This window comes from Bos indicus x Bos taurus, chromosome 26 (assembly GCF_003369695.1).
Source record: "Bos indicus x Bos taurus breed Angus x Brahman F1 hybrid chromosome 26, Bos_hybrid_MaternalHap_v2.0, whole genome shotgun sequence".
Lineage (NCBI taxonomy): Eukaryota > Metazoa > Chordata > Mammalia > Artiodactyla > Bovidae > Bos > Bos indicus x Bos taurus.
In genome coordinates this window covers 24283429-24307173 of record NC_040101.1, presented here as the reverse complement: position 1 = coordinate 24307173, position 23745 = coordinate 24283429, and the positions used below count along the sequence as shown (strand labels likewise).

General features: G+C 44.3%; 1 protein-coding gene and 1 non-coding gene across 5 annotated transcripts in view; one reads left to right on the top strand and one right to left on the bottom strand.

Annotated features, from left to right (window-relative positions):
• The window catches only part of SORCS1 (sortilin related VPS10 domain containing receptor 1), a 576537-nt gene that overhangs the window by 34674 nt on the left and 518118 nt on the right, over window positions 1-23745 (bottom strand). For all 4 annotated transcript variants that reach the window (XM_027528998.1, XM_027528999.1, XM_027529000.1 and 1 more), the window contains exons 19-22: window positions 21953-22139; window positions 10647-10780; window positions 8160-8283; window positions 2409-2521 (exon numbers count right to left, since the gene is read on the bottom strand). In XM_027528998.1, coding sequence (XP_027384799.1) covers window positions 2409-2521; window positions 8160-8283; window positions 10647-10780; window positions 21953-22139 — 558 coding nt within the window. The remainder of the gene's footprint in view (window positions 1-2408; window positions 2522-8159; window positions 8284-10646; window positions 10781-21952; window positions 22140-23745) is intronic.
• On the top strand, window positions 4283-4354 carry TRNAW-CCA. Its single transcript has one exon. It is a non-coding gene; the product is annotated as a tRNA-Trp (tRNA).

The following is a 23745-nucleotide window of genomic DNA, read 5'->3' as shown; positions in this document are numbered from 1 at the left end:
GCATTTAGCTGATTATGCTCTGCAGCAGCCTAGAAATATTAAGGAGCAGTCATATCTAACCTAGTGGACAGCTGCTGGAAGGGTGGCATCCCGGAGCATCTGATCCCCTTCAAATTAATGTGAAGAGAAACCAGCCTGGAAAACATCACTGCTGAACTAATGCTTGGTTGATAAGCAACTGGGGGTGTTGGACAGCTGCCTAGGAGATCTACAGGGACAGAGATCTCTGAAGAAGGTGGGCTGTGGGTTCACTGAAGGCTATAAGTCATCTCTCTAGGACAGCAGAGAAGAGAAACCAGTTGTCACACTAGTGACAAGCAGCTCTAAGGATAAAGAGGCCTGTGGTTTGGTAGCTTCGCCCCCTGGTGGCCATAATGTTTAGCCACCGACAATAGATGCTCAGCGTCCTTAAGACAAAGGTGAGATGGCATTTACCCAGAGGTAGAGAAAATAACCCTTCTCCATCCCACTATTCCAATTACTCTTGTCTCTCCATTTAACAAGGCAAAGGACAGCAGCAGAGTGGAGTGGGAAGAAAACTACTTGATCAAGATTTAAACCTTGAGGTCTAACTCCAGAGCCTGACTTTAAACTGTACAACCCTGGGCAAGTTATTTGCCTCTATTCACCTGTAAAATGGGGATAATCATCCTATCCATTTCTACATCATAAGCTAGGTTTCTTTTTTGTGATTAAATGTGTCTAAAAACGCAAAACACTGAGAAGAGTTTCTGGAATTTTTAAAGTGCCAAATGAATATTCACAAAGACAATGGTATGATTATGGGAACATCAGCTCTTTGCAAAAGGCTGAATGTGAGATCAGTTTTCTGAGCAGGGGTTATCTGAATGTCTTTAACTCTCCTCATCCCCTTGTGTCATGAGGCACCATGCGTCAGGTGCAGGAGAGAATATATAACCAATCCTAAATTGACTTTTCTCTTAGGCTAAGAGTAGACCTCATTTTCTTGGGTGCCAAAATCACTGCAGATGGTGATAACAGCCATGAAATTAAAAGACGCTTACGCCTTGGAAGAAAAGCTATGACAAACCTAGACAGCATATTAGAAAATAGAGACATCACTTTGCCGACAAAGGTCCAGCTAGTCAAAGCTGTGGTTTTTCCAGAAGTCACATATGGATGTGAGAGTTGGACCATAAAGAAGGCTGATCATCAAAGAATTGATGCTTTCAATTAATGCTTTCAATCTGTGGTGCTGAAGAAAACTCCTGAGAGTTCCTTGGACACTAAGGAGATCAAATCAGTCAATTCTAAAGGAAATCAGTCCTGAATATTCATTGGAAGGACTGATGCTGAAGCTGAAGCTCTAATACTTTGGCCACCTGATACAAAGTGTTGACCTGATGAAAAGAGTCAACCAAAGAAAAGACCCCAATGCTGGGAAAGATTAAGGGCAGGAGGAGAAGGGAGCAACAGAGGATGAGATTGTTGGTTGGCATCATTGACTCAATGGACACGAGTTTGAGCAAACTCCAGGAGATAGTAAAGGACAGGGAAGCCAGGCATGCTTCAGTCCATGGGGTCACAGAGAGTCAGACACGACTGAGCAACTGAAGAATAACAACCAAGAGTAGACCTTAGGGAAAAGTCATTTCTGGTTTCCTGGGTTTGTGCAATAAACCCAAGCAGCTATATGAGCAGATATTCCATTTCTCTGATTGTTTATGGAAGTGGAGTATGCAGGCAGAATGTGCCTAGAAGAAGATGTCTTGTCAAATTGTGGGTGACATTTGTTCAGAAGGGGATGAACCATACCACCTTGTTACCCTCCCAGAAACCAGACTGGATTCAGATCCTTCACTTTAATTTTGTAGCTTTGTCACTTATTAGCTGTGAGGCTTTAGATGAGTTATTTAACTTCTCTGAACCCCAACTGCTTAATCAACAAATAAAGACAATAATATGTTGCTCTTGGGGCTGTTGTGGGAAGGGAATGCTGTTAAAAAGAACTGGGACATAGTAAGATGACTACCTTCCTGTGCTGGGTACTCACTGGCTGTTGTGCTAGTCATTCATGGGGTTGGAACCCAGGCTGCTCTTACTAACGGTATTCACTCTATGCCTTTCAGTATTATGCCCAGTAGCTATTTCACACGTACTGACAGCTAACTGTGAATTCTGCCATGACTGTCACATATTGCCATGGTCGTCTCTAAGCAGAACATAACGGGTAAGGACCCCGTGATTATTCAATTTCCTGTCCCCCGTGGCACCTGTGACATGTCTGCACATGGGAGGCTCAGCTTTGCAGGTATCAGACTGATGACACCCACTTCCCCTGGCCTCTGGCTCTTTCCTGCCATTTCTTAGTGCAAGGGTCCCCTCTCCATGAAGGACAAGGGAAGACAGGGAAAGGGCCTGGGCCAGAAGGAGCTGGCTACACTCACCTCCACCAAGGCCTTTTTGATGACTCGGCTGACGTCTCTCCTCCACTCGGGAATGTCCGGGTTGTAATCGTCCAGGTTTGGAGAAAAGGACAGGCGAAGAGATCGGAATTCCTCTGTGGACCACCAGAGTAGAGGGGTTACTATAAGTCAGATCAGCCTCTCAGGAAGTCTGTTATACTTTCTATTTCATGCAAAGCCCTAATGCAGGGTCCTTGTCCTCCACACTCACCAGAGAGACCTTACTAGAAGGCAAGGTCAACATCCCATCCCTCTTACCTCCGAGCTCCTTTTCCAGGCCAAAGCTTTAGTCTGTGACCCATGCTTCACTCCACAGCTTTATGCACTGTCCCCAGTCTAGCCCTTGTGCTCCTGGAGCACTCTGACTGCATCACGGGTTTCTGCCCCTGGGCCTTTGAACACACGGCCCCTTTCCCAGAATGGTCCCCTCTTCCCACCTTCCACGCATGCAGCACTCAAGCTCTAGTTTGAGTCCTCACTGACTTAATACTCTGCCCACCACATTTTACTTTTCTTTTTTATGGCACAGCTGTGCTCTGCACATACTTTCCACACACACACATTACCATTATATAATAATCATATTATATGATTATATAATTATAAAATTAATCATAGTCACTCTATTGCTAAATTTTGTTTGCATGGGAATTTCATTGAAAGGAATTTCCAACTCTTTATTTCAAGGATTTTGCTAGTTGTCACAGTAGCCTCTGAGTTAATCTTGGTCCCCCAGAAAGTAGATGAAATTATAAAGGCGATGATTTTGTGAGGAGAATTGTCTTTAACAGAATATGGGGAGGAAACCAGAGGATCTTGGAGCACCATCAGACCATGCTGCATATATGACACAGTGCAAGAGAGGGAGGAAGTTTCAGCGACACTAATGGGAGATCTGTGAGCTGAAGTCAGCCAGAGGAGCCCTGTGTCCCAGGAATGGGTTCACCTTCGTATTCCTACTGCATTCTGTCATCACTGGCTGGATGGTGCAGCCTTGGTCCTAACATGGTGACGTGTTTCAGAGCACAGCCCTGAGGGGGTCTTATCACACAATCTACTCAGATCACACTGCTCCCCTGAAATCTGTGGGAGGTTCCACACTGCACTTAGAATAAAGTCAGATTCATATCATGGCCTTCATAGTGCCACACAAACCAGCAACAACTGTCTCCTGCCACATGTCCTACGGGCTGCCCTGCACTCCATGACGCCATCCTTCCCCATGTTCCTCAGGCTGCTAAATTTCTTCCCACATTACCATGCCTCTACTTCCCCAGATGATAGCCTGCTCAGCTCCTTTTCAGCCTTCAGTCTCTCCTGGGAGGAGCCCTCCAGCAACCTCAGGTATCCTCCCTTTCACCAATGCTAACACCTTTCATCATGTGACCCTATTTGTCTCCGCCAAACTTCTTACTGTTCAAATTATTTTGTTTGGGGGGATAAGGGAAGAGGGACAAATTGGGATATGGGGACTGACATACACACACTACTGTATATAAAATAGATAACTAATAATAACCTACTGTATAGCACAGGGACTCTACTCAATACTCTGTAATAGCCTATATGGGAAAAGAACTGAAAAAAGAGTGGATTTATGCATATGTATGGGCTTCCCTGGTGGCTTAGACGGTAAAGCGTCTGCCTGCAGTGTGGGAGACCCAGGTTCGATCCCTGGGTTGGGAAGATCCCCTTGGGAAGGAAATGGCAACCCACTCCAGTACTCTTGCCTGGAAAATCCCATGGACTGAGGAGCCTGGTGGGCTACAATCCATGGGGTTGAAAGAGTCAGACTCGACTTCACTTTCATGCATATGTATAATTGATTCACTTTGCTGTACACCTGAAACTGGGCTTCCCTGGTGGCTCAGAGGTTACAGCGTCTGCCTCCAATGCAGGAGACCCAGGTTCGATCCCTGGGTCGGGAAGATCCCCTGGAGAAGGAAATGGTAACCAACTCCAGTATTCTTGCCTGGAGAAATCCCATGGATGGAGACACCTGGTAGGCTACAGTCCATGGGATCACAAAGAGTAAGATACGACTGAGCAACTTCACTTTCTTTCACTTTCACACCTGAAACTAACACAATACTGTAAATCAACTCCAAAAAAAGCTTTAAATAAATAAATGTTTTTGTTGTCTGTCTCCCACACAGGAATATTAGTTCAGTGAGGATGGGGGCACAGTGTTTCTGGCCCTTTGGGACAGTGCCCAGTCCATGTTAGGTTTTCAGTGGCCAGGAGTCCTTAATTAATACATTTTTGTTGAATAAATGAAGGCATGAACATCAGTGGTGGCTCTCTGTAGTTTATGCCTTTATTATTCAACAAACATTTCTTTCTTGTTTTAAGCATGTTCTTATATTTCAGGAGGGGCTCAGCAATACTGGCAACACCAAAGACACATTTAGGAAACTCAAAAACCCACGTGTGCATTTCCTAACACTGCTAACGACTTCTCAGAAGCAGGCATTGAAGACTTGCACATGATCAGGACTGCATTTAAGGCAGTCAGCTTATTCCAAAGATGTATTTTTCAAAGTTTGAGTATTTTGAGTCACTGGTCACCAAGGTGAACATTCCCACTTCAGTTCTGATGGAGAAGAAGGAAATGCATATTAATTAGCAGCATGGGAAATGGCAGTGCCAAGGAATGACCCGCTGGGTCCTAACATTTCCCTTTGAAGATGTACGTGTTTGTCATTTTCACTTTCCTCGAACCTCTTAACCAAACTGTGGAGACTTCATCTCAAAAGAAGATATTTATCTTAATAAAGAGACACAGAGAGAAACATGGTGCAGCTCCCTCTATAATTACTTCGCATGCTAAACAGCAGGGCAGAGAAATGTTATCTTTAAGTTTATTCAACAAATAGGGGATGCGTGTGGGAGGACTGAAAAGGGTAAACGTCAATAATATATGTATTTTTTGCAGCTGCTGAGAGAGATGAATTCTACACATTTACATTTTCTTTGTTGTATTTAAGGGCAAACTTGAGCCCTGAAGCAAAGGAAGGAAAACCATGCAAACTAACTTTTCTTTCCTACAGTCTACGGTATGTCTTTAGGTAGGCAATCTTTCCTCTGCCAGCTTCCCAAATATGACACCTCCTTCAGTCTGACCATAATGATCTTAAATTTCCCCAAAGCTTAATTATGCTTGAACAGGTTTCTTCCAGACTTCAGACTCTGACCTCCCCTTTCTTGGAGCATTTCTTTTAGAAACTTGCTATTATAAATTCTTTCTGTGAACTTTTGAGATGTAAATCTTCTGCAACCAGGAATGCCTTTCTCAAGGACCTAGGAACCATCTTGGAAATGGTATCATTAAGAAAGTGCCCCACCTCTGGGAGGGTAGGAACCAAGTTTCCTAAGTAAACCCTTGTGTTCTAATCACAGAGGTAATCCAATCCCCCTGAGTCCTCTAGCACTTTCTGCTAGCTTATCCTAGAGTTTAAAACTCTCCCTGCCTTTTGTTTCTGTCCAGTTCAGTCTTGCTTGTTTAATTTCCTGTGATGCAATTTGCTTTTAATAGGTCACACGTGCCATTGAATTTTCTAGTTATACATGTGAAACCCTGGACAACCCATCTGACCAAAGATGATTACGGATGCCGAAGAACTCAGGAATTTGGCTACAGGAAGCAGGGAGCACTTTCCCTGTTCAAGCTTTTAGTCAAGGGATCCCTTTTAATGAAAAGAACCCATTTGATGGTGAATGACCCACTCTGGAATGATGCTTTTCAAGGGATTTTTAGGAAGAGGAAGAACTAAGCATAGCAAGGGATAGAAGGTAGTCATCAAGAGAAATATTCTCTCTAGATTCAGAATTCTTATGCTATGGCTATTATACTTACATTTTTTCACTTGTAAAAGAGGGATAATCATATTTCTGATAAGCCTGCTCATAGGATTCAATAAAACAGATCATATATATCCAATGCTTAGAATAAACACCAGTAAAAGATGCATCAATGTTAATTTCTATCACTACCAACCATCATCATTATTATTCAACCTGTTACTGAATAGGGGAATGACTTTAAGACAGTAACTTTCCATCTGGGTACCACAATTTCCTGACGCTGTACTAACGGGTTGGACCAGAGAAGTCCAAGTTCGGTCTGTGGTTCTAATGAGGAGGTAGCCGTTGGACTAATGGGTCAGTGCCCATTAGTGACATCCTGGAGGGAGGGAGGAAAGAAAGAAAGCATTGGATAGAAAAGAATGAGAGCCAGCCAACAGGGTAATTTCAGAGCACTGGGCCCTAGGTCTTGATGGTTGGAAGCCCAGCTCCGTCACTTACTAGCTGGATCAAGTTAATTACCTCTCTGAAAAAAATGAGGTAATCGTATCAGCTACCAACCAGACGCATTCCTATAGCATAGAAAGGAGATGGAGAGGAAAGAGAAACACAAGCTCTCCTCTCTTCGGGCCACTCGGCTAAGAGGTCTCCTCACTGATGGGACCTTGGAGGCAAACCACAACCCTGGTTAACTTTCACTTAATACTGAGGCTGCTCAAACCTCTTCAGAGGCTGAGGGAGGGAGGAAACAATATGAAATCTAACACGCAGCCATGCGAGGAGAACAGTGTCCTCAGACGTGTTCAAAGTTGCTTATAAACTGCTTTCCGAATTTGAAGGTCAAGTTGGCAAAATGAGAAATGAAAATAGGACCTGCATTAGAATCAATCAATTCTAGAACTGGGGCAATTGATGTTACTTGGACCAGGAGCTCATGTGTTTCTGTCTCAGTCTCTTTATCTCTTTCAGTCTCTCATCTCCCTTTCCCTCCCTCCCTCGATCCTCTCTTTTGTTCTCTCTGCACAGCATTTATTTCCCTATTTCCTTTTAAATTCCTGCTCTTTAAATTTTGATTTTCTGGGATACATTAGTACCGTTTTCATATTAACAATAAAAGTTCATATTTTTACCATCTACTAAAGCACTTAGTGCAGATCCATCTGACTATCTTTCTGTAGAAAAAAATAAAAATTACCAAAATGAAATCAATTTGTATAAACTGTTTTTTTAAAATATCATTTTCCATCAAGGATCCCACCTTTCCATTTCAGTAAATTTTCATTCCACGCGATACCCTGACCACATCAGTTTCCCCAACTGATGACAAGAGTGTTCTGTACAGCTGTTTGTTCAAACTAATATTCTGTCCATGATGATGCACTGCATGTGCTTGTTATGATCCCTCCCTTGCTTTTAAACCAGTACAGTGATTTTTAAATGATACATATTTGTGGAAAAGATTTTCAGAGCATTTAGACATTGGCAGATTCTTCTTAATGATCAAGACTCTGAGTTTGAACTTAAAAAAATAAAGGTTCAATATTAACCATTTTCTTTTATAATGGGTTTTAAATCTGTAAACATCACAAAAATATCAAATGGAGTGAATCAGCCTTCCACATAATGAAATTCACTCTTCTGTACCTAAGGTAGTTGAGTGCACAGTTACTCTATGGCACCAGAGCCAGTTCCAAAAAAAAAAAAAAAAAAAGACAACAAATCGTCTTGGGGTTTTGTGATCCCTACTTTGCTGGTGAACCACACCTTCCTCAAAAGAGGAGATGAGACTTGACTCAGCTTTTTCTCAACCACTACCGTCTGTTCTCTGGGTAGATTCATAAGACAGCACGGCGTCTGGTGCCAAGGTACCAAACCATCTCATCTGAGTGATAGATGCAGACGGTGATGGATCAGCAGATGACCACTCACCGTATACCGCGATGGTCTTCGTGTCTTGCAGGATGGCATTCCCAGCTGAGACCTGCACTGTGATGGTGTTCATCCCTTCAGAAGTAAACTTGAATGCTATGCTTCCCTCCAAGGTGATCAGGGGCTAAAGCAAATGAGGACATAGAGTGAGGGGAGAGATTTTCAGTTACACCCAAGATAGGCACCAACTCTGAACCACCAACAAGCTCCTTAAATTAGCGGAGGCTCTTTCCGGGGCAGCCCCTGTGTGCCTGACTCCACCTATGCCTCCCTATTACCTCGAGTCCGGTCCAGAAAGGGACTACCAGAGAAGAAACTCTACTCATTCCTGAATCTGATGCCTCTCTTCTGCTACAGTCCTGACTCAGGACTGGGGAGATCATTAGGCCTTGCCTGCTGGTGGGGTGTCTCTCTGTTGATAACCTACTCATCAAGCAGATCTCTTAATCCAAGGCAACATTAAAATCAGGCCAAAAGAAGGGGCTCATATGAATCCAGATTTAAGCCAGTCACTGAAAGTGTATAAGCTGCCAGTGCTTCTCTCCAGGGGGCGCTGCTTACATAAAATTACAATGGAACGCGGCGACCGTGGACACCAAAACTACACTAGGTAGACGGGTGTTGGCCTTGTGTGGCTTGGTTTGCTCTGAGAAGCCCCATCAGCAATTTCCTGGAAGGAGCTGCTATAGAAACAGGTACTAATTGGATCGTGGTTTGAGGATTCAAAAAAAAAGATTTGGACCCAGAGGGATGGTATGGGGAGGGAGGAGGGAGGAGGGTTCAGGATGGGGAGCACATGTATACCTGTGATGGGTTCATTTTGATATTTGGCAAAACTAATACAACTATGTAAAGTTTAAAAATAAAATTAAAAAAAATTAAAAAAAAAAAAAGATTTGGATCAGCTCCTGTAATGCAACTGGACACCAGGGTCCTGGGGAAAGGATTATTAGCCTCCTGACCTCCCTCCACTCACTCCCCACAAACAGTTCATTCCTGTCTTTTCTTTAATTAACTCAAAAATCAAAATTTATTTAACTCCCTGTGTAGCAGAAGGTAGACTAAAGCCCAGCATAAGAAGTCTGCTTAATAGAATCTGTTGAGAATTTAGTTTTCTGCTAAAAGCTTAAAAAAAGAAGCAGCAGCAAATAAGTTATTTAATAGTTTCACCTCCTAGTACTAGCATTCAAGCAAGTAACACAGATTTCTCTTCTCCTGCGGATAGTGGGCCCAATCTGGACCCAATTTGCATTTACAGTTTCAGAAGAAATAAAAAAGGGCTTCTTTTCAGCTGATTTATGTCAGCAGGAGAGGTGAGAGATTCCTTTGACTGTCAGCCACACAGCAGGTCTGGTGTCAGGAGAGGTTTCCTCCCTGGGCTTGTGTGAAATTATGGCTCCAGTTAAAGCCAACACTCAGCTCTGGGGTAGAAAGAGATTTGTATTCACACAAGATGCATTGAATTTGAAGAGCAAAGTTATAAGCAACGGCACCTCTGCTGGAAGAAGATGAAGCTCCTCCATTCAGAGCCATTGGTCCGGGGTCCTCTAGGGAAGATGATGCCAGGCTTCAGTTCTACTGCCTTCACTGACATTTGCAAGCAAATTTTAATTTCTGAGGATGGAAGGAGTTCCAAACTGCATCAGAGCATGCAGCCTGGTTTGCGGGGAAGAAAAACCCAGGCAGGCATGAGAAAGGACATGGATCTGCATGAAGTAGCTGAGTGAGACTGGAAGAAGCCACTTCATCTGTCCTCACTTTTCTCATCGGTAAAACGAAGGACTCGGGGTACATGAGATCTAAGGTCTCCACTGATTTTGAACTTGCTGCTGACTTTAGATCACAGGGAGTGTTTGGAGGAAACATAAAGCAGGAAGCTGAGCTAAAGAAGGGGTCGTTTCTGATCCAGGCTGGGGAGTTATGGGGTGGAGGGGCCATAGGGCGGGGGGGCCATGTCTGATCAAGAATAGAGAACAAAGGGCGAGGGGCGGGCTGCACAGACATCTGTGGCTCTTGTCTGTCTGGTGTCCACTGTTCTCTTCTTTCGAGGGCCATTCCCTCCCGTCTCTTGGTCTAGACGGATCTAGGAAGGTTGATTTGAACAGCTCTGTTTCTGCCACGAGCACCATGATCAAGGCATGGCCGGTATTATTACTCTGTTCCAGGACTCCTGTTAGAGTTTTGGGAAAGATGGCTCATTTGCTCCACTGAGCTGTGACAACAACATAAAGCTCAGGGCTGCTGCTGAGGGTAACTGCAGAGTAAAGCCCATGTGGAGAAGAACCCTGACTCACAGGAAGGCAGGGGTAAGAGGGAGGGGTGTAGACGTGAGAAAGACAGACATACTGAAGGGATGACTGGGGCAATCAGAGCCTGCCATTCCTGAGGTTGCCACAACTCCTGGACTCTTGAGTTAGGATAAGTCATGTCTTTCCCTTTATTGCTTCAAGAGGAGCCACACAGACCCTGCATGGAAAGCCGACTCACCTCAGTGTTGTTCCCGTACCACCACACGTAAGTGAGGGTGCCCACTTGGCTGGGCCACAGCACGGCGGTGGCGTTGACCTCTTTGTTCTTCGTCGTGACAAAGGGAAGAGACAGGTGAACATGCTCCAGGGGACCTGAGGCACAAGAGGAGAGGGAAGGCATGGAGAGGGAAGAGCTCTCTCTGCTTTGCCTTCCCTGCTCTGAATTCACAATCCTTCCAGAAGCCTCCAAAACATCAGTCGTGTTCCTGGACGGACGTGCTCAGGTGCCACCCCTACTCTGGGGGAAAGGAATATATTGAGAACAATTGTGTCTCCATCCTTTCCATTTACAGATCTTTCTTCCAGGTCCAAATCCTGAGTTATTTCTGTGTAAAAGCTTAAACTGTTACAAGTAACTGATGAAGTCCTTAAAGGAAAAGGAATAATATGAGATTTCACAGGGAGATGCAAAGTGTTTCCAAGAAACCTCCCAGAATCCATGTTGGGTGGGGGCTGGGGATGGCTATTATACAAATCCCCAAAACTTTCTACATGTAATTGTTTTGTATCTTTATTGGATTTTAAAGATGTAAATGTGTATGTTTGTGAATAACTGTGTTTGTGTGAGTGTCTGTAGCCTCCTGGTTAGGTAAGCACAGGGCTGAGCTGAGCCTGTCCAGGACAAAGACAGGCATGAGGGGGCAGAGAGAGAGTTTTGTGGGCCTCAGGTTCTCAGAATGCACTCAGCTGAAAAGTAGGATGATTCTACCTATAGAGGCCCAGTGGACCAGAAACTTCAGTCAGATGTACAAACCCACAAAGATAACAGCATCTTTTTCTTGGAGAACCACTAGACCTACCCTGCTGCTGCTGCTGCTAAGTCACTTCAGTCGTGTCCGACTCTGTGCGACCCCATAGACGGCAGCCCACCAGGCTCCCCTGTCCCTGGGATTCTCCAGGCAAGAACACTGGAGTGGGTTGCCGTTTCCTTCTCCAATGCATGAAAGTGAAAAGTGAAAGTGAAGTCGCTCAGTCGTGTCCGACCCTCAGCGACCCCATGGACTGCAGCCTTCCAGGCTCCTCCGTCCATGGGATTTTCCAGACAGGAGTACTGGAGTGGGGTGCCATTGCCTTCTCCGAGACCTACCCTAGGATCCCCTGAATTTCGCTTCAAGTCACTGTTACCAGACAAAATGCATTCTCCTTTGGGGGGAACATGGCAAAAATCCACCACCACCACCTGTATTCATGAGATGGAGAAGAAAGTGGCACTCAGGCCTTTGCACCTGCTTTAATCACTCTCTCCTCTTCTAGTTGACCATATGATGATTTTCTAAAGTCCTTGACCTCTTTCTCCCTCTATATTCTTTTCTGCTGAGGGATACTATCCACACTCCAACCTTCAACTATGAACCACATGCTTAGGGCTCCAAAACCACCTTCTTGACTCCAGACTCAGTTGTTTATTTGTGCTCAGTCATGTCCGACTCTTTGAAGCCCTAAGGACTGTAAACTGCCAGGTTCCTCTGTCCATGGAATTTTCCAGGCAAGAATACTGTAGTGGGTTGCCATTTCCTCCTCCAGGGGATCTTCCTGACTCAGGGATTGAACTCACATCTCTTGCATCTCCTGCATTGGCAGGCAGGTTCTTTATCACTAGCACCACTTTGGAAGATCTCAGACTCAATTAACAGCCAGATATTCCTATGAAATACACTGCCTCCCCCTACCCCCCACCATTCTGTATACTCCAATCTTGATGAATAACACCAGTGTTAATCCAGGGGAACAACCCAGAAGGAGAAAGTCAGTCTTGATTCCTTATTTCTTTGCTGCCCACATCCATTTAGGAAACCACTGATTTGGTTTCATAAATTCTCTCTCAGAGCTCTTTGCATCCTGTCCTCGTTCATATACTATACACCCATCTCACCTGAAGGAGTAGAACTTTCTCATGGAGAGCCAGACATCATGGAATGAGAGTCAAGTGGGCCTTAGGAAGCATCACTATGAACAAAGCTAGTGGAGGTGATAGAATTCCAGTTGAGCTATTTCGAATCCTAAAAGATGATGCTGTGAAAGTGCTGCACTCAATATGCCAGCAAAAGACTCATCAGTGGCCATAGGACTGGAAAAGGTCAGTTTTCATTCTAATCCCAAAGAAAGGCAATGTCAAAGAATGCTCAAACTACCGCAGAATTGCACTCATCTCACATGCTAGAAAAGTAATGCTCAAAATTCTCCAAGCCAGGCTTCAACAGTACATGAACTGTGAACTTCCAGATGTTCAAGATGGATTTAGAAAAGGCAGAGGAACCAGAGATCAAATTGCCAACATCTGCTGGCTCATCAAAAAAGCAAGAGAGTTTCAGAAAAACATCTACTTCTGCTTTATTGACCACGCCAAAACCTTTGACTGTGTGGATCACAATAAACTGTGGAAAATTCTCAAAGAGATGGGAATACCAGACCACCTGCCTGCCTTCTGAGAAATCTGTATGCAGGTCAGGAAGCAACAGTTAGAATTGGACATGGAACAACAGACTGGTTCCAAATCAGGAAAAGAGTATGTCGAGGCTGTATATTATCACCCTGCTTATTTAACTTATATGCAGAGTACATCATGAGAAATGCTGGGCTGGATAAAGCACAAGCTAGAATCAAGATTTCCAGGAGAAATACCAATAACTTCAGATATCCAGATGGCACAACCCTTATGGCAGAAAGTGAAGAACTAAAGAGCCTCTCGATGCAAGTAAGAGGAGAGTGAAAAAGTTGGCTTAAAACTCAACATTCAGAAAACTGAGATCATGGCATCTGGTCCCATCACTTCATGGTAAATAGATGGGGAAGCAATGGAAACAGTGACAGACTTTATATTTTGGAGTTCCTAAATCACTGCAGACGGTGACTGCAGCCATGAAATTAAAAGACGCTTGCTCCTTGGAAGAAAAGTTACAACCAACCTGGACAGCATATTAAAAAGCAGACATTACTTTGCCAACAAAGGTCTGTCTAGTTAAAGCTATGGTTTTTACAGTAGTCATACATTTCCTTATAGTTGGACTGTAAAGAAAGTTGAATGCCAAAGAATTGATACTTTTGAACTGTGGTGTTGGAGAAGACTCTTGAGAGTCCCTTGGACTGCAAGGAGATCCAGCCAGTCCATCCTACAGAAAATCAGTCTAAATATTCACTGGAAGGATTGATGCTGAAGCTGAAACTCCAATACTTTGGCCACCTGATGTGAAAAACAAACTCATTGGAAAAGACCCTGATGCTGGGAAAGATTGAAGGTAGGAGGAGAAGGGGATGACAAAGGATGAGATGCTTGGATGACATCACTGACTCAAAGGACATGAGTTTGAGTAAACTCCAGGAGTTGGTGATGGACAGGGAGGCCTGGCGTACTGCAATGCATAGGGTCACAAAGAGTCGGACATGACTGAGCAACTGAACTGAAGTGAACTTAACTAAACCTTTCCCCATTCTAATCCACCCTCCTGCTCTGTGTGTCAAAGCCTGCCTCCCTCAATAATACATAAACTGGGGACTTCCCTGGTGGTCCAGTGGCTAAGACTCCACACTCCCAATGCAGGGTGCCAAGGTTTGATCCCTGGTTGGGGAACTAGCCCCATGTGCTACAACTAAAGATCCCATGTGCCACAACTAAATAAATAAAGATTTAAAAAGTAATACATAAGCTAGACCAAGTCCCAGATGGCCCCATCACTTAGAATAAAACATACGGTCCAGGGCAAGGGCGGAGCAAGTACAAAGACTCAGAGGAGGAGGGGGATCTCCATGTTGGAGGAATAGGGAGAAATGGAGAAATAAATGGAGGGAAAGTGTAGAAGACAATGAGATCTCAGAGATAATCAGGACATAGAGCACACTGGCCTTTAAGGCCCAGAAAGATGTATATGTGTGTTTGTGTAAGTTCTTTCTTGCATATGTATAAGTATACATTATACATTCATGCAATGTATAGCAATGACTATGTGCCTTCTCACCCTCCAACTTGTTGTGAGAGTGATATTTCTAGAAAGTGATGCTACTCACGTGCTCAAAATGAAAATTTCCATTATATAATAATAATATTAAGATAGCTAACACACACAGATCTCAAGTTTGTGAGATAGAGAACACAGGCTGAAAACTTTTGGAGGGACAAGTCCTTTGTATTCATCTTTATATATATAGAAAATTGCATGGACAGAGGAGTCTACAGTCCATGGGGCTGCAAAGAGTTGGGCACGACTAAGTGACTGAGCACACACACAGAGATGTGTGCTGCGTGGACAGAAGAGTCTGGTGGGCTGTAGTCCATGGGGCTGCAAAGAGCTGGACATGACTAAGTGACTGAGCACACACACACAGATGTGTGCAGGTCCTGAGACATAGCAGGCGTTGCGGTATTGGCTGAGTCACTGAACAAAACAGGGTATCAAAGAGTTGGACACGACTTAGCAACTAAACAACAAAGTGAACAAAAACATAATTTCCTGTTTCTGCTTTCGTCTGTGTTTTCCTCTCTTTATAGATTAGAGGCTGGGAGACCAGGAGAACAGAACTAATTTTCTGGTGTACAAGCCATACGATAAGAAGTAGTTGATCATAAGTCAGAATTGTTCAATGAAATAATAAAAGGGTAACATTTACTGAGCGGTGGCTGTGTACCACATAGTCTGTGAACGACTTTGTGTTCTCATTTAATCTTCATAATAATCTTATGAAGTAGGCACTATTATCAGCTCCATGCAGAGATGAACTAACAGAGGCAGGTCACCTTCCTTCACTCCAGGGTGTGAACCAAAACAGTTCAAGTTCAGAGCCTGGGCCAGCTGACAAATGCTTGCTAAGACCCATGTTAACAAAAGAGCTATTAAGACCCACTACTTACTGATGACTCAGACATGCTGCAGACAGCGGGACATGCTTGTTACACAGGCTCTTGTTTATTGCACGGCTCCTGCCATCCCTCATCACGTGATGTGCTCCAGCAGGTGCCCTGTCCCACCTGAGGACCTTACTTACACACCTTGCTGATGGCAGCTGTCCCCTCCTCTGTGACACTCCCCCTGACTCCCCAATCAGAGTTACATCAATCAGCTAGAATGTGAGAACTAGACAAGCTCAGGGAGACCAGCCATTTCCATCCTAAAAGGGTTCATCTTGGTCTCTCTTGAGCATTCAATAATTTTTAAAGTCCCAAAGGTCAAAATAAGGATAATGTCTGTGTGTCCTCTTAATGACAAATTGAATCTTGCTCCCGAAATATGGTCGTCCCTTCACTCAGTAGTTTCTGCGTGCTGGGTGTCAGGCATTACTCCAGGTGCTGGGACACCTGGCCCTTGATGGTGCTTATGTGTTGTTGAGGGAGGCAGTGAATGCAAGGAGCAGGCCTAGTGAGAGCATGCTATTTTTGATGGGTGGTCAAGCAAAGTCTCTCAGAAGCAATGCCATTTGGCCAGGCACCTGAATAACACGTATGCGTGCACCATGTATCTCCTCGGGAAGCTTCAGGGTAAGGCTAGGGCACAGACCTTGAGAAGGAGGTGGCCTGTCAGGTATGAGGATAGCAGGAAACTCAGCAGGTACTTTAGGTGCTGAAGAATGTCCATGTGTGTTTGTATAACTTTCATCTTGTATATATAGACATACACACACATGCACGCACGCACGCACGCACACACACACACACATCATCTGTTCATACAGATGTGTGGAATTTAGCTCTCAGGTAGCTAAGTCCTCTTGTTTTTTATCTGTTTAATATACCTGATTCCTGTTGCTTCAAAGCCGAGCTTTCAACTCTCATTTTTCTGCACAGAGGGATCTACCCTAACGGAACCTTGGAAGTGAAACTCTAACCCCTGGAAGCCTCCCGCTGGCTAGCCACACTCAGCTGAGAGCGGAACAAGCTGACGGATACAGCTTCCTCGGACAGCTGCATGCAATACACAGCAAGGACAGCAGGTGGCGCTGTATTATTCCTTATGAATCTCAATGTGGCTGGGAGAACTGGGAAAATTGTGTAGGAGTGTTTCTCTTCTCTTGTTTGGTCTTCCTGTGCTACAGGGTGCAAGTGATTGTGTGTGTGTTTGTGTGTGTGTGTGTGTGCACCTCCACGTGTGTGCACACATGCACACGTGCTGATCACTCTGAACTGCCTCTAGCATTTGTTCTGAAGACCTACATGTCATATTGCTGTTTGTCTGAAATGCTGGGCTTCCCTGGTGGCTCAGTGGGAAAGAAACTGCCTGCCAATGCAGGAGACACAGGTCCGATCCCTGGGTTGGGAAGATCCCCTGGAGAAAGCAATGGCTACCCATTCCAGTATTCTTGCCTGGGCAATCTCACGGACAGAGGAGCCTGGCGGGCTACAATCTGTGGGACAAGAGTGGGACACAACTTAGCAACTAAACCAAATCTGAAACATTAAAAAAAAAAAAAAACTAATAGAAAAAACAAAAGAAATCCAAATTGTGAAGATAAGATCCTATAACAGAGTATCTCAAACTTCACTGGGCTTGAGGCTCATACTCAGCTGTTGAAGGCAGAGTATGTCACTTTAGGCAGCTGTCACTTTAGGCCCTGAAGAATGTCTGTGTGTGTTCATTTAACTTCCTTCTTGCATATATATACATACATACTTACACACACACACACACACACACGCACACACACATCATCTGTTCATACAAATGTGCAGGATTTAGCTCTCAGATTGACGCCACACTTCCAGAAATTCTAGTCCGGTAGGTCTAGGAAGGGGATCAGGGCACTACATTTTTATCATTTGATTACAGGGCAGGAGGCTCCTTAACCACATCTTACAAAGCCTCGGTCTGACATTCTCTGGCCAATAAAAGGACCGTGTGATAACAACAAAGCTACAAAGGTTTTCAAGAAACTGATCACTTTACCCTAAGCTGGGGACAGAAAGATATCTGTAAAGGACATCTTGGTAACAGGGTAGTTGAGGAGAGAGGGTCAGGAAGTATCGGAACCCCCCCCCCCACCTTTTTTCCACCTCGTATTCTGCAAGTTTGCAAAATCTTCAGTGATTTTTTCTTTTTTTTATGCAAGACTGGCTGAGAGAGGGCAGCTTTCTGAACAGAAATCTACATGTCCTCTAAATTCTCAGTCCCCTGCAGGTGAAGGCAAACCTGGCTGCATCCCAGGTCTCATTAGTTCGCAAGCTAGCAGAGAACAGCGAATGCATTCCCCAGGCGATTCTCGGCTGTCAGGATACAGCAGATTACCCGGCTGCCCCCAGAGAGCCGCCCAGCCCTACGTTACAGCAGGAACATCATCTCCACTTGCTTCTGATGACCTTTGCAAACCAGTACTAAAGAACCTCTGATTTAGAATCAAAGCATATTTCTGAACTGGAAAGAAGAGGTAGTGTGTGTATAAGAGAGGCTGTGCGGCTTTTAGGAAGAGCCCTAGGTACAGGGGAGGAGGACTGGGTGAGAGGGGTGGAGGGCAGGCTAGGGGAGCTGAACTGAGCTTTTGCTCAGAACCCACTAAGTACTGATGCACCTGCTGCATCATAGTGGAAAGTCAAGCTTGGCCGGTTGGCAGGGCACAGCATAAGATGCTTGATAGAACCTTCGGGAAATAAGACGTGCATTCCTTATGTGATGGAGGAGAAAAACTAGCTTCAAAGCAACGCATGACTTGGCCAGGAGTTCAGGCCAGCATCTCTGCTTAACAAGGGCCAGCTTGTGCAGCACCGGCTTCTGTTTTTCCTACAAAGCCATATATCCCTTCTGTCACTGTGGCACTCAAAACCGCCATGCTACCCTCCACACTTCAGATTTGGGGGAATGGAAGTCAATTATGATTTCACCATGACTTCCTCTTAGTATAAAATAGTGTCAAATCACAGTACTTCTCTAATCTTTGCTTTTACCATCTGAAAGAAAGGCCAAATGTTGCCCAAGATGGTAGATGTGTGAAGATAAACAAAGATGTTCATGTGTGAATGCTAAGTCGCTCTAAGTGTATAAAAATCTTTGCAGTCCTATGGACTATAGCCCACCAGGCTCCTCTGTCCATGGAATTCTCCAGGCAAGAATAGTGGAGTGGGTTGCCATGCCCTCCTCCAGGGGAATCTTCCCGCACAGGGATCATACCCATGTCTCTTATGTCTCCTGCACTGGCAGGCAGGTTCTTTACCTCCAGAGCCACCTGGGAAGCCCTAAAAAATGTTCATACATATGGTAAAACACAACGGATCCTTTAGGAGAGAAGCCCTAGCAAAGCTGTTAGAACCTGCTGGTACTGCTCATGTTGTGGCTTTTAAATATATGTGAGAAAACGGAAACTTAAAACGTAATCCTGCTTTCATACAGTTAGTATAAAAGTTAATTTTTATCCCCAAGACCAGGCTTAGAAGGGGGTCCCCTGATATGAGTCCTGCTTATTCAATCACTCAACCCAAGATGAGTCTGATAAAATAAGAATCAGAACACAACACTTTCCATCACAGATCATCTGCTACTGAGGTTGAGGTCAAATCGCTCAAGCCATTCAATCAGCCTAATGAGACGAAAAGAAACTGCAAGTGAACAAAACAGCTCTTTCTTTCAGAAATCTTGGCCTCCGCAACCCTTCATCTGGAGCAGAGGTGAACGTGCTCTTTTCCTTCCCGGGATTCAGTAAGCCCAGGAGAGAGTGGGAGAGGGAGGTTCCCTCATGCGATATGACCATATGTAGGGTGATGAAGAGTCCACAGGGCAGATCAGGGCAGGGAGCTGTGGTTGACTATGGGAGACCCTGAGAAACTGAGATGGCAAGCTGCTGCTGAATTTTAAATCACTATTGACACATGCTTAGAGTCCAGGGATGTTTGATACATATATGGGGCATGGAATATAATAACTGTGATTCTTCAGGAGAGTAGATCTCTAACAAAACCTCAAAGAATAAGCTGTGTGGAATGATAACTGCCAGGTAGGCAACCATTCTCAGCTGTCATTTGTGTGGCAATTTATTTTTGTTACTATTAACCAAGGTTTGTGATGTAGTTTTAAAATATTTTGGGCTTCCCTGGTGGCTTAGCTGGTAAAGAATCTGCCTGCAATGCAGGAGACCTGGGTAGGAAAGATTCCCTGGAGAAGGGAATGGCTACCCACTCCAGTATTCTTGCCTGGAGAATTCCATAGACTGTATAGTCCATGGAGTTGCAAAGAGTCGGACATGACTGAGCGACTTTCACTTCACTTTTAAATATTTTAGGATTACTTCTAGCATATTATCACTTGTGCCCCCATAAATACTGAAATATAGAGAAGGATTACCTCTCAGTAAGCAGCAACTCCAGGAAGACTGTCTAGGACAGCTCAGAAGCAGCAGTCAACAGGAAGGGAGCTTGAACCTGTGTAGTTGAACAGCTGGAGAAATGCCCTGCCTCTAACCTACATGTGCACATTCCTTCAGGATGATGTACAAGACATGGAGGGGAATAAGGGCTTACGGCTACCTCTGACCCCCAGCCTATGCTGGCACCTATAATAACCTAGTGACCACGGGCTAGGATTCCAGAGGCAGGGAGAACTGAGTCTGAAGTCTGGCCCTACAGACAGTAGGTCTGCAACCTGAATGGACAACTTAAGCTTTCTGAAGTGCACAGTTCTTTGTAACACAGTCTTCCTAGGAGTGCCTACTTGATAGGGTTTTTCTGAAAAGAAAGGTAAAACACATAAAGAGTAGGTTTAGCACAAACCCTGGCACATAGTAAGAGCCTAACAAACATTAGCTGAAAGGGGGAGGTGGCATTGGCATGGGCGGCATCTTGCAGAACTCCGCTTAAACTCAAAGAAGGATGGATGGGTCTCTTCAAAGCACTTGGGTCTTGAGTGTACAGGAGATGAGGATCACGAATGACTGAGAGAGCAGGGAACCTCGTACCAAACAACCTCTTGGGGACCTCGAAATAGTCCTGTCCTCCTTCTGGACCACAGAAGCTTAACACAGGGAGTCTACTTGGTGCCTTGTGTAGCCAGTTTGCTTCAGTGGGCAGGGGCCAAGTAAGAGGCATGGAATACCACCCAGCCTTAATACTCCTGACCTAGAACTTGGAATTTGAACAAGACCATTCATATGGAGTCTAACTTTCATTTGAAAGTAAGCCATTTCTCCAGCAAACTAAGTAGATCCCCTATGCCTCTTTGGTTTTTCCAGTGGTCATGTATGGATGTGAGAGTTGGGCTATAAAGAAAGCTGAGTGCAGAAGAATTGGTGCTTTTGAACTGTGGTGTTGGAGAAGACTCTTGAGAGTCCCTTGGACTGCAAGGAGATTCAACCAGTCCATCCTAAAGGAGATCGGTCCTGGGTGTTCATTGGAAGGACTGATGGTGAAGCTGAAATTTCAATACTTTGGCCACCTGATGCGAAGAGCTGACTCATTTGAAAAGACCCTGATGCTAGGAAAGTTTGAAGGCAGGAGGAGAAGGGGACGACAGAGGATGAGATGATAGGATGGCATCACCGACTCAATGGACATGAGTTTGGGTAAACTCCGGGAGTTGGTGATGGACAGGAAGGCCTGGCGTGCTGCAGTCCATGGGGTCGCAAAGAGTCAGATGTGACTGAGAGACTGAACTGAACTGATGCTTCTTTGGAGACAACCATACACCCTAGCATAAGAGGCATTCACAGCAAACCTTTTTTACCAAACACAGCTTAGGAGTTACCTTTGTTTCATTAGGAACCCTCTGAATTCCTCAATGGGGAGAAAACTTTAACACGTTTTGAAACTACTTCTTAATGCAGCGTCCTTTACACTGTCTATCCTCTTTTGCTCTACACCACTTTCTAAGACCAAATCATCACAGAGCAAATCTAGGAAACGTACTTAAAAAAAAAAAAAAGGAAAACAAAAGTCTAACATGTTATTATTAGTGAGATAAAACAAGGAAAGAGAAGAATAAGCAGATGGGGAGAAATCCCATTACTTGTGATAATTTGGATTGTTCTCAAACATCTCTGACCCAAAAAACCCTCAAAAACCCATATTAAATCAACCAGCTCAGCAGGTTGTTCAGGCTCGGCACAGACAAGCAGTATCATCTCTAAGAATCATCTAAAGAGGCAGAATCAGTGCAAGAGAACAGTGTGAAGCAAACCAGAGCCCAGGTCATTCAGTCATGCCCTGGTTTCTTCTTGCTCTCTCTGCACTTGGTTCTCTCAGTCTCCTTTCCTCACCTGCTAAAATAACTAAGGGGCTTCTTCTAGATACCTGATTTGGGGTTATATTTTTCAAAGGACACAATATGTAAGATATGTCATAAACCAACAACAGTAATAACATACAAGTTACATGTAAGTACAGGACGGCGCTGTCAGACCCCAGACTGTTGTCCACCTGCACGGTCACTCGGAAAATGCCCACATTATGATAGACGTGTTTGATCCCATCTTCCATGGAGCTGAGGTTGACATAAGACACTGCGATGCCATCCCCAAAGTCCACCTGGATGAGTGTCCTCTGGACGTCACCCTGAAAGACAACACCAGAGGAAGGGGGGTCAGTGCGTGGCTGTTGCTTCTCCAGGGCTGAGGCTTATCAGAGCCCCAACTCAGGGATAAGGAAGCCTCCACTCTGTCCTGCAGCTGGGAGCCTGTGTCTGTGTAACGGGATCCCTGTGAAACTCCCTGGGAGACAGGAGTTTACGAAGAAGGATACTCTCCAAACCTGAAAGGCACCAATTCCCAAAAGTTCTAAGGTTTGGAAAATTGTTTGATTATCAGCTCCAATTTGATATTCATTTCCTCTGAAGGCTTTGTTTACAGTCTGATCATCACATGAATAAAAGGTTTACATACAGTTTTAAAAATTTAGCCTACCTGACACTCTCAACGGTCACTTCCCATGTGTTCAGGATCCCCATATTTCTGTCTTTGTGTCTGGTTCCCTAACTGTGTTGGAGAAAGGACAGGGGACACCTTGCCTTACACTTTACATGACACCGGACTCAGCCCTATTATTATTGACATTTAAGATAATGATGGCTAATTCTTTTATACTTCAGTGTTTTCTACTATCAAAATGATCTCACTTTATACTTTATGGAATCTCAGTCTGGAGAAAAAAGCAGGCAATGTTTGTCCACTCTACAGATGAGGAAGCTGAAGTGAAAGAAGGTTTAACCATTTGTTCAAGGTTACTGCACAGTCTTGGGACTTGAACCCATCTCCTTGGACTTGCATTTCATTCACTACAGGTGGGTTAAGCATTGACAGCTCCTCTGGGCTCAAATCCTGTCATTTCATTAACCAGCTGGATGACTCATATATGTCAAGCAGTCTCCTTTGGTCTCAGTTATCTAACCTGTGAAATGGGCATATTAGTATCTTCCTATCTTAACTCAAAGAGTTATTATAGAAGACATGTGAGTCATCAGTAACCTGTACAATTTGATACCAAAATGAATGACTGTAAAACAATGCAGCTATGAATGATCTGCTATATCCCTTTGAAAGCTTGACTGAAGTCATATGATTCTAAATTTCCCACAAGTAGGCAGGAGAAGATAAACTCTGCTTTATAAAATCCTAGACCTGCTAAAAAAAAATAGCTTGTGAAATTAGTTGAGATTCTTAAAGAACAAAGTTTCTTAGAAAAACTGACAACACCCAGCATCCCTCACAGATAACTCATCCTTTAACAAGGTGTGTGTGTGTGCGTGTGTGTGTGTGTGTGCGCGTGCATCTGTTTTGTTAGCTTTCTCCATTTGGGGCAGAGTGGGGGAAGAAAATAAAAAACCTTTGAACTGGAAATGTATTTTCGATTAAGTAAGGTTCATATGGTATCATATTTTTTGAAAAGGGCAAGTTTAAAATGTCGACATTTAAAAGATTAATTCACAGGGAAAGGAAAAGCAGTTCAAATCCTCTGAATCTATGCGACCTACTCTTCTGATCTGTGCCCAGCCAAGCATTGTGTAAGGGTGTACACGGCAGCTAACCCTCTGTAAGTACATGGGCACAGATTCTCCCCTAGGGTGGGAAAAAAGAAACTCCATTCAAAATTCCAAAACAGATAACCACAAGCCCAGAGGTTGTAAAATTACCTGAATTCCCTTCGCTAATAAATACAAATGTCA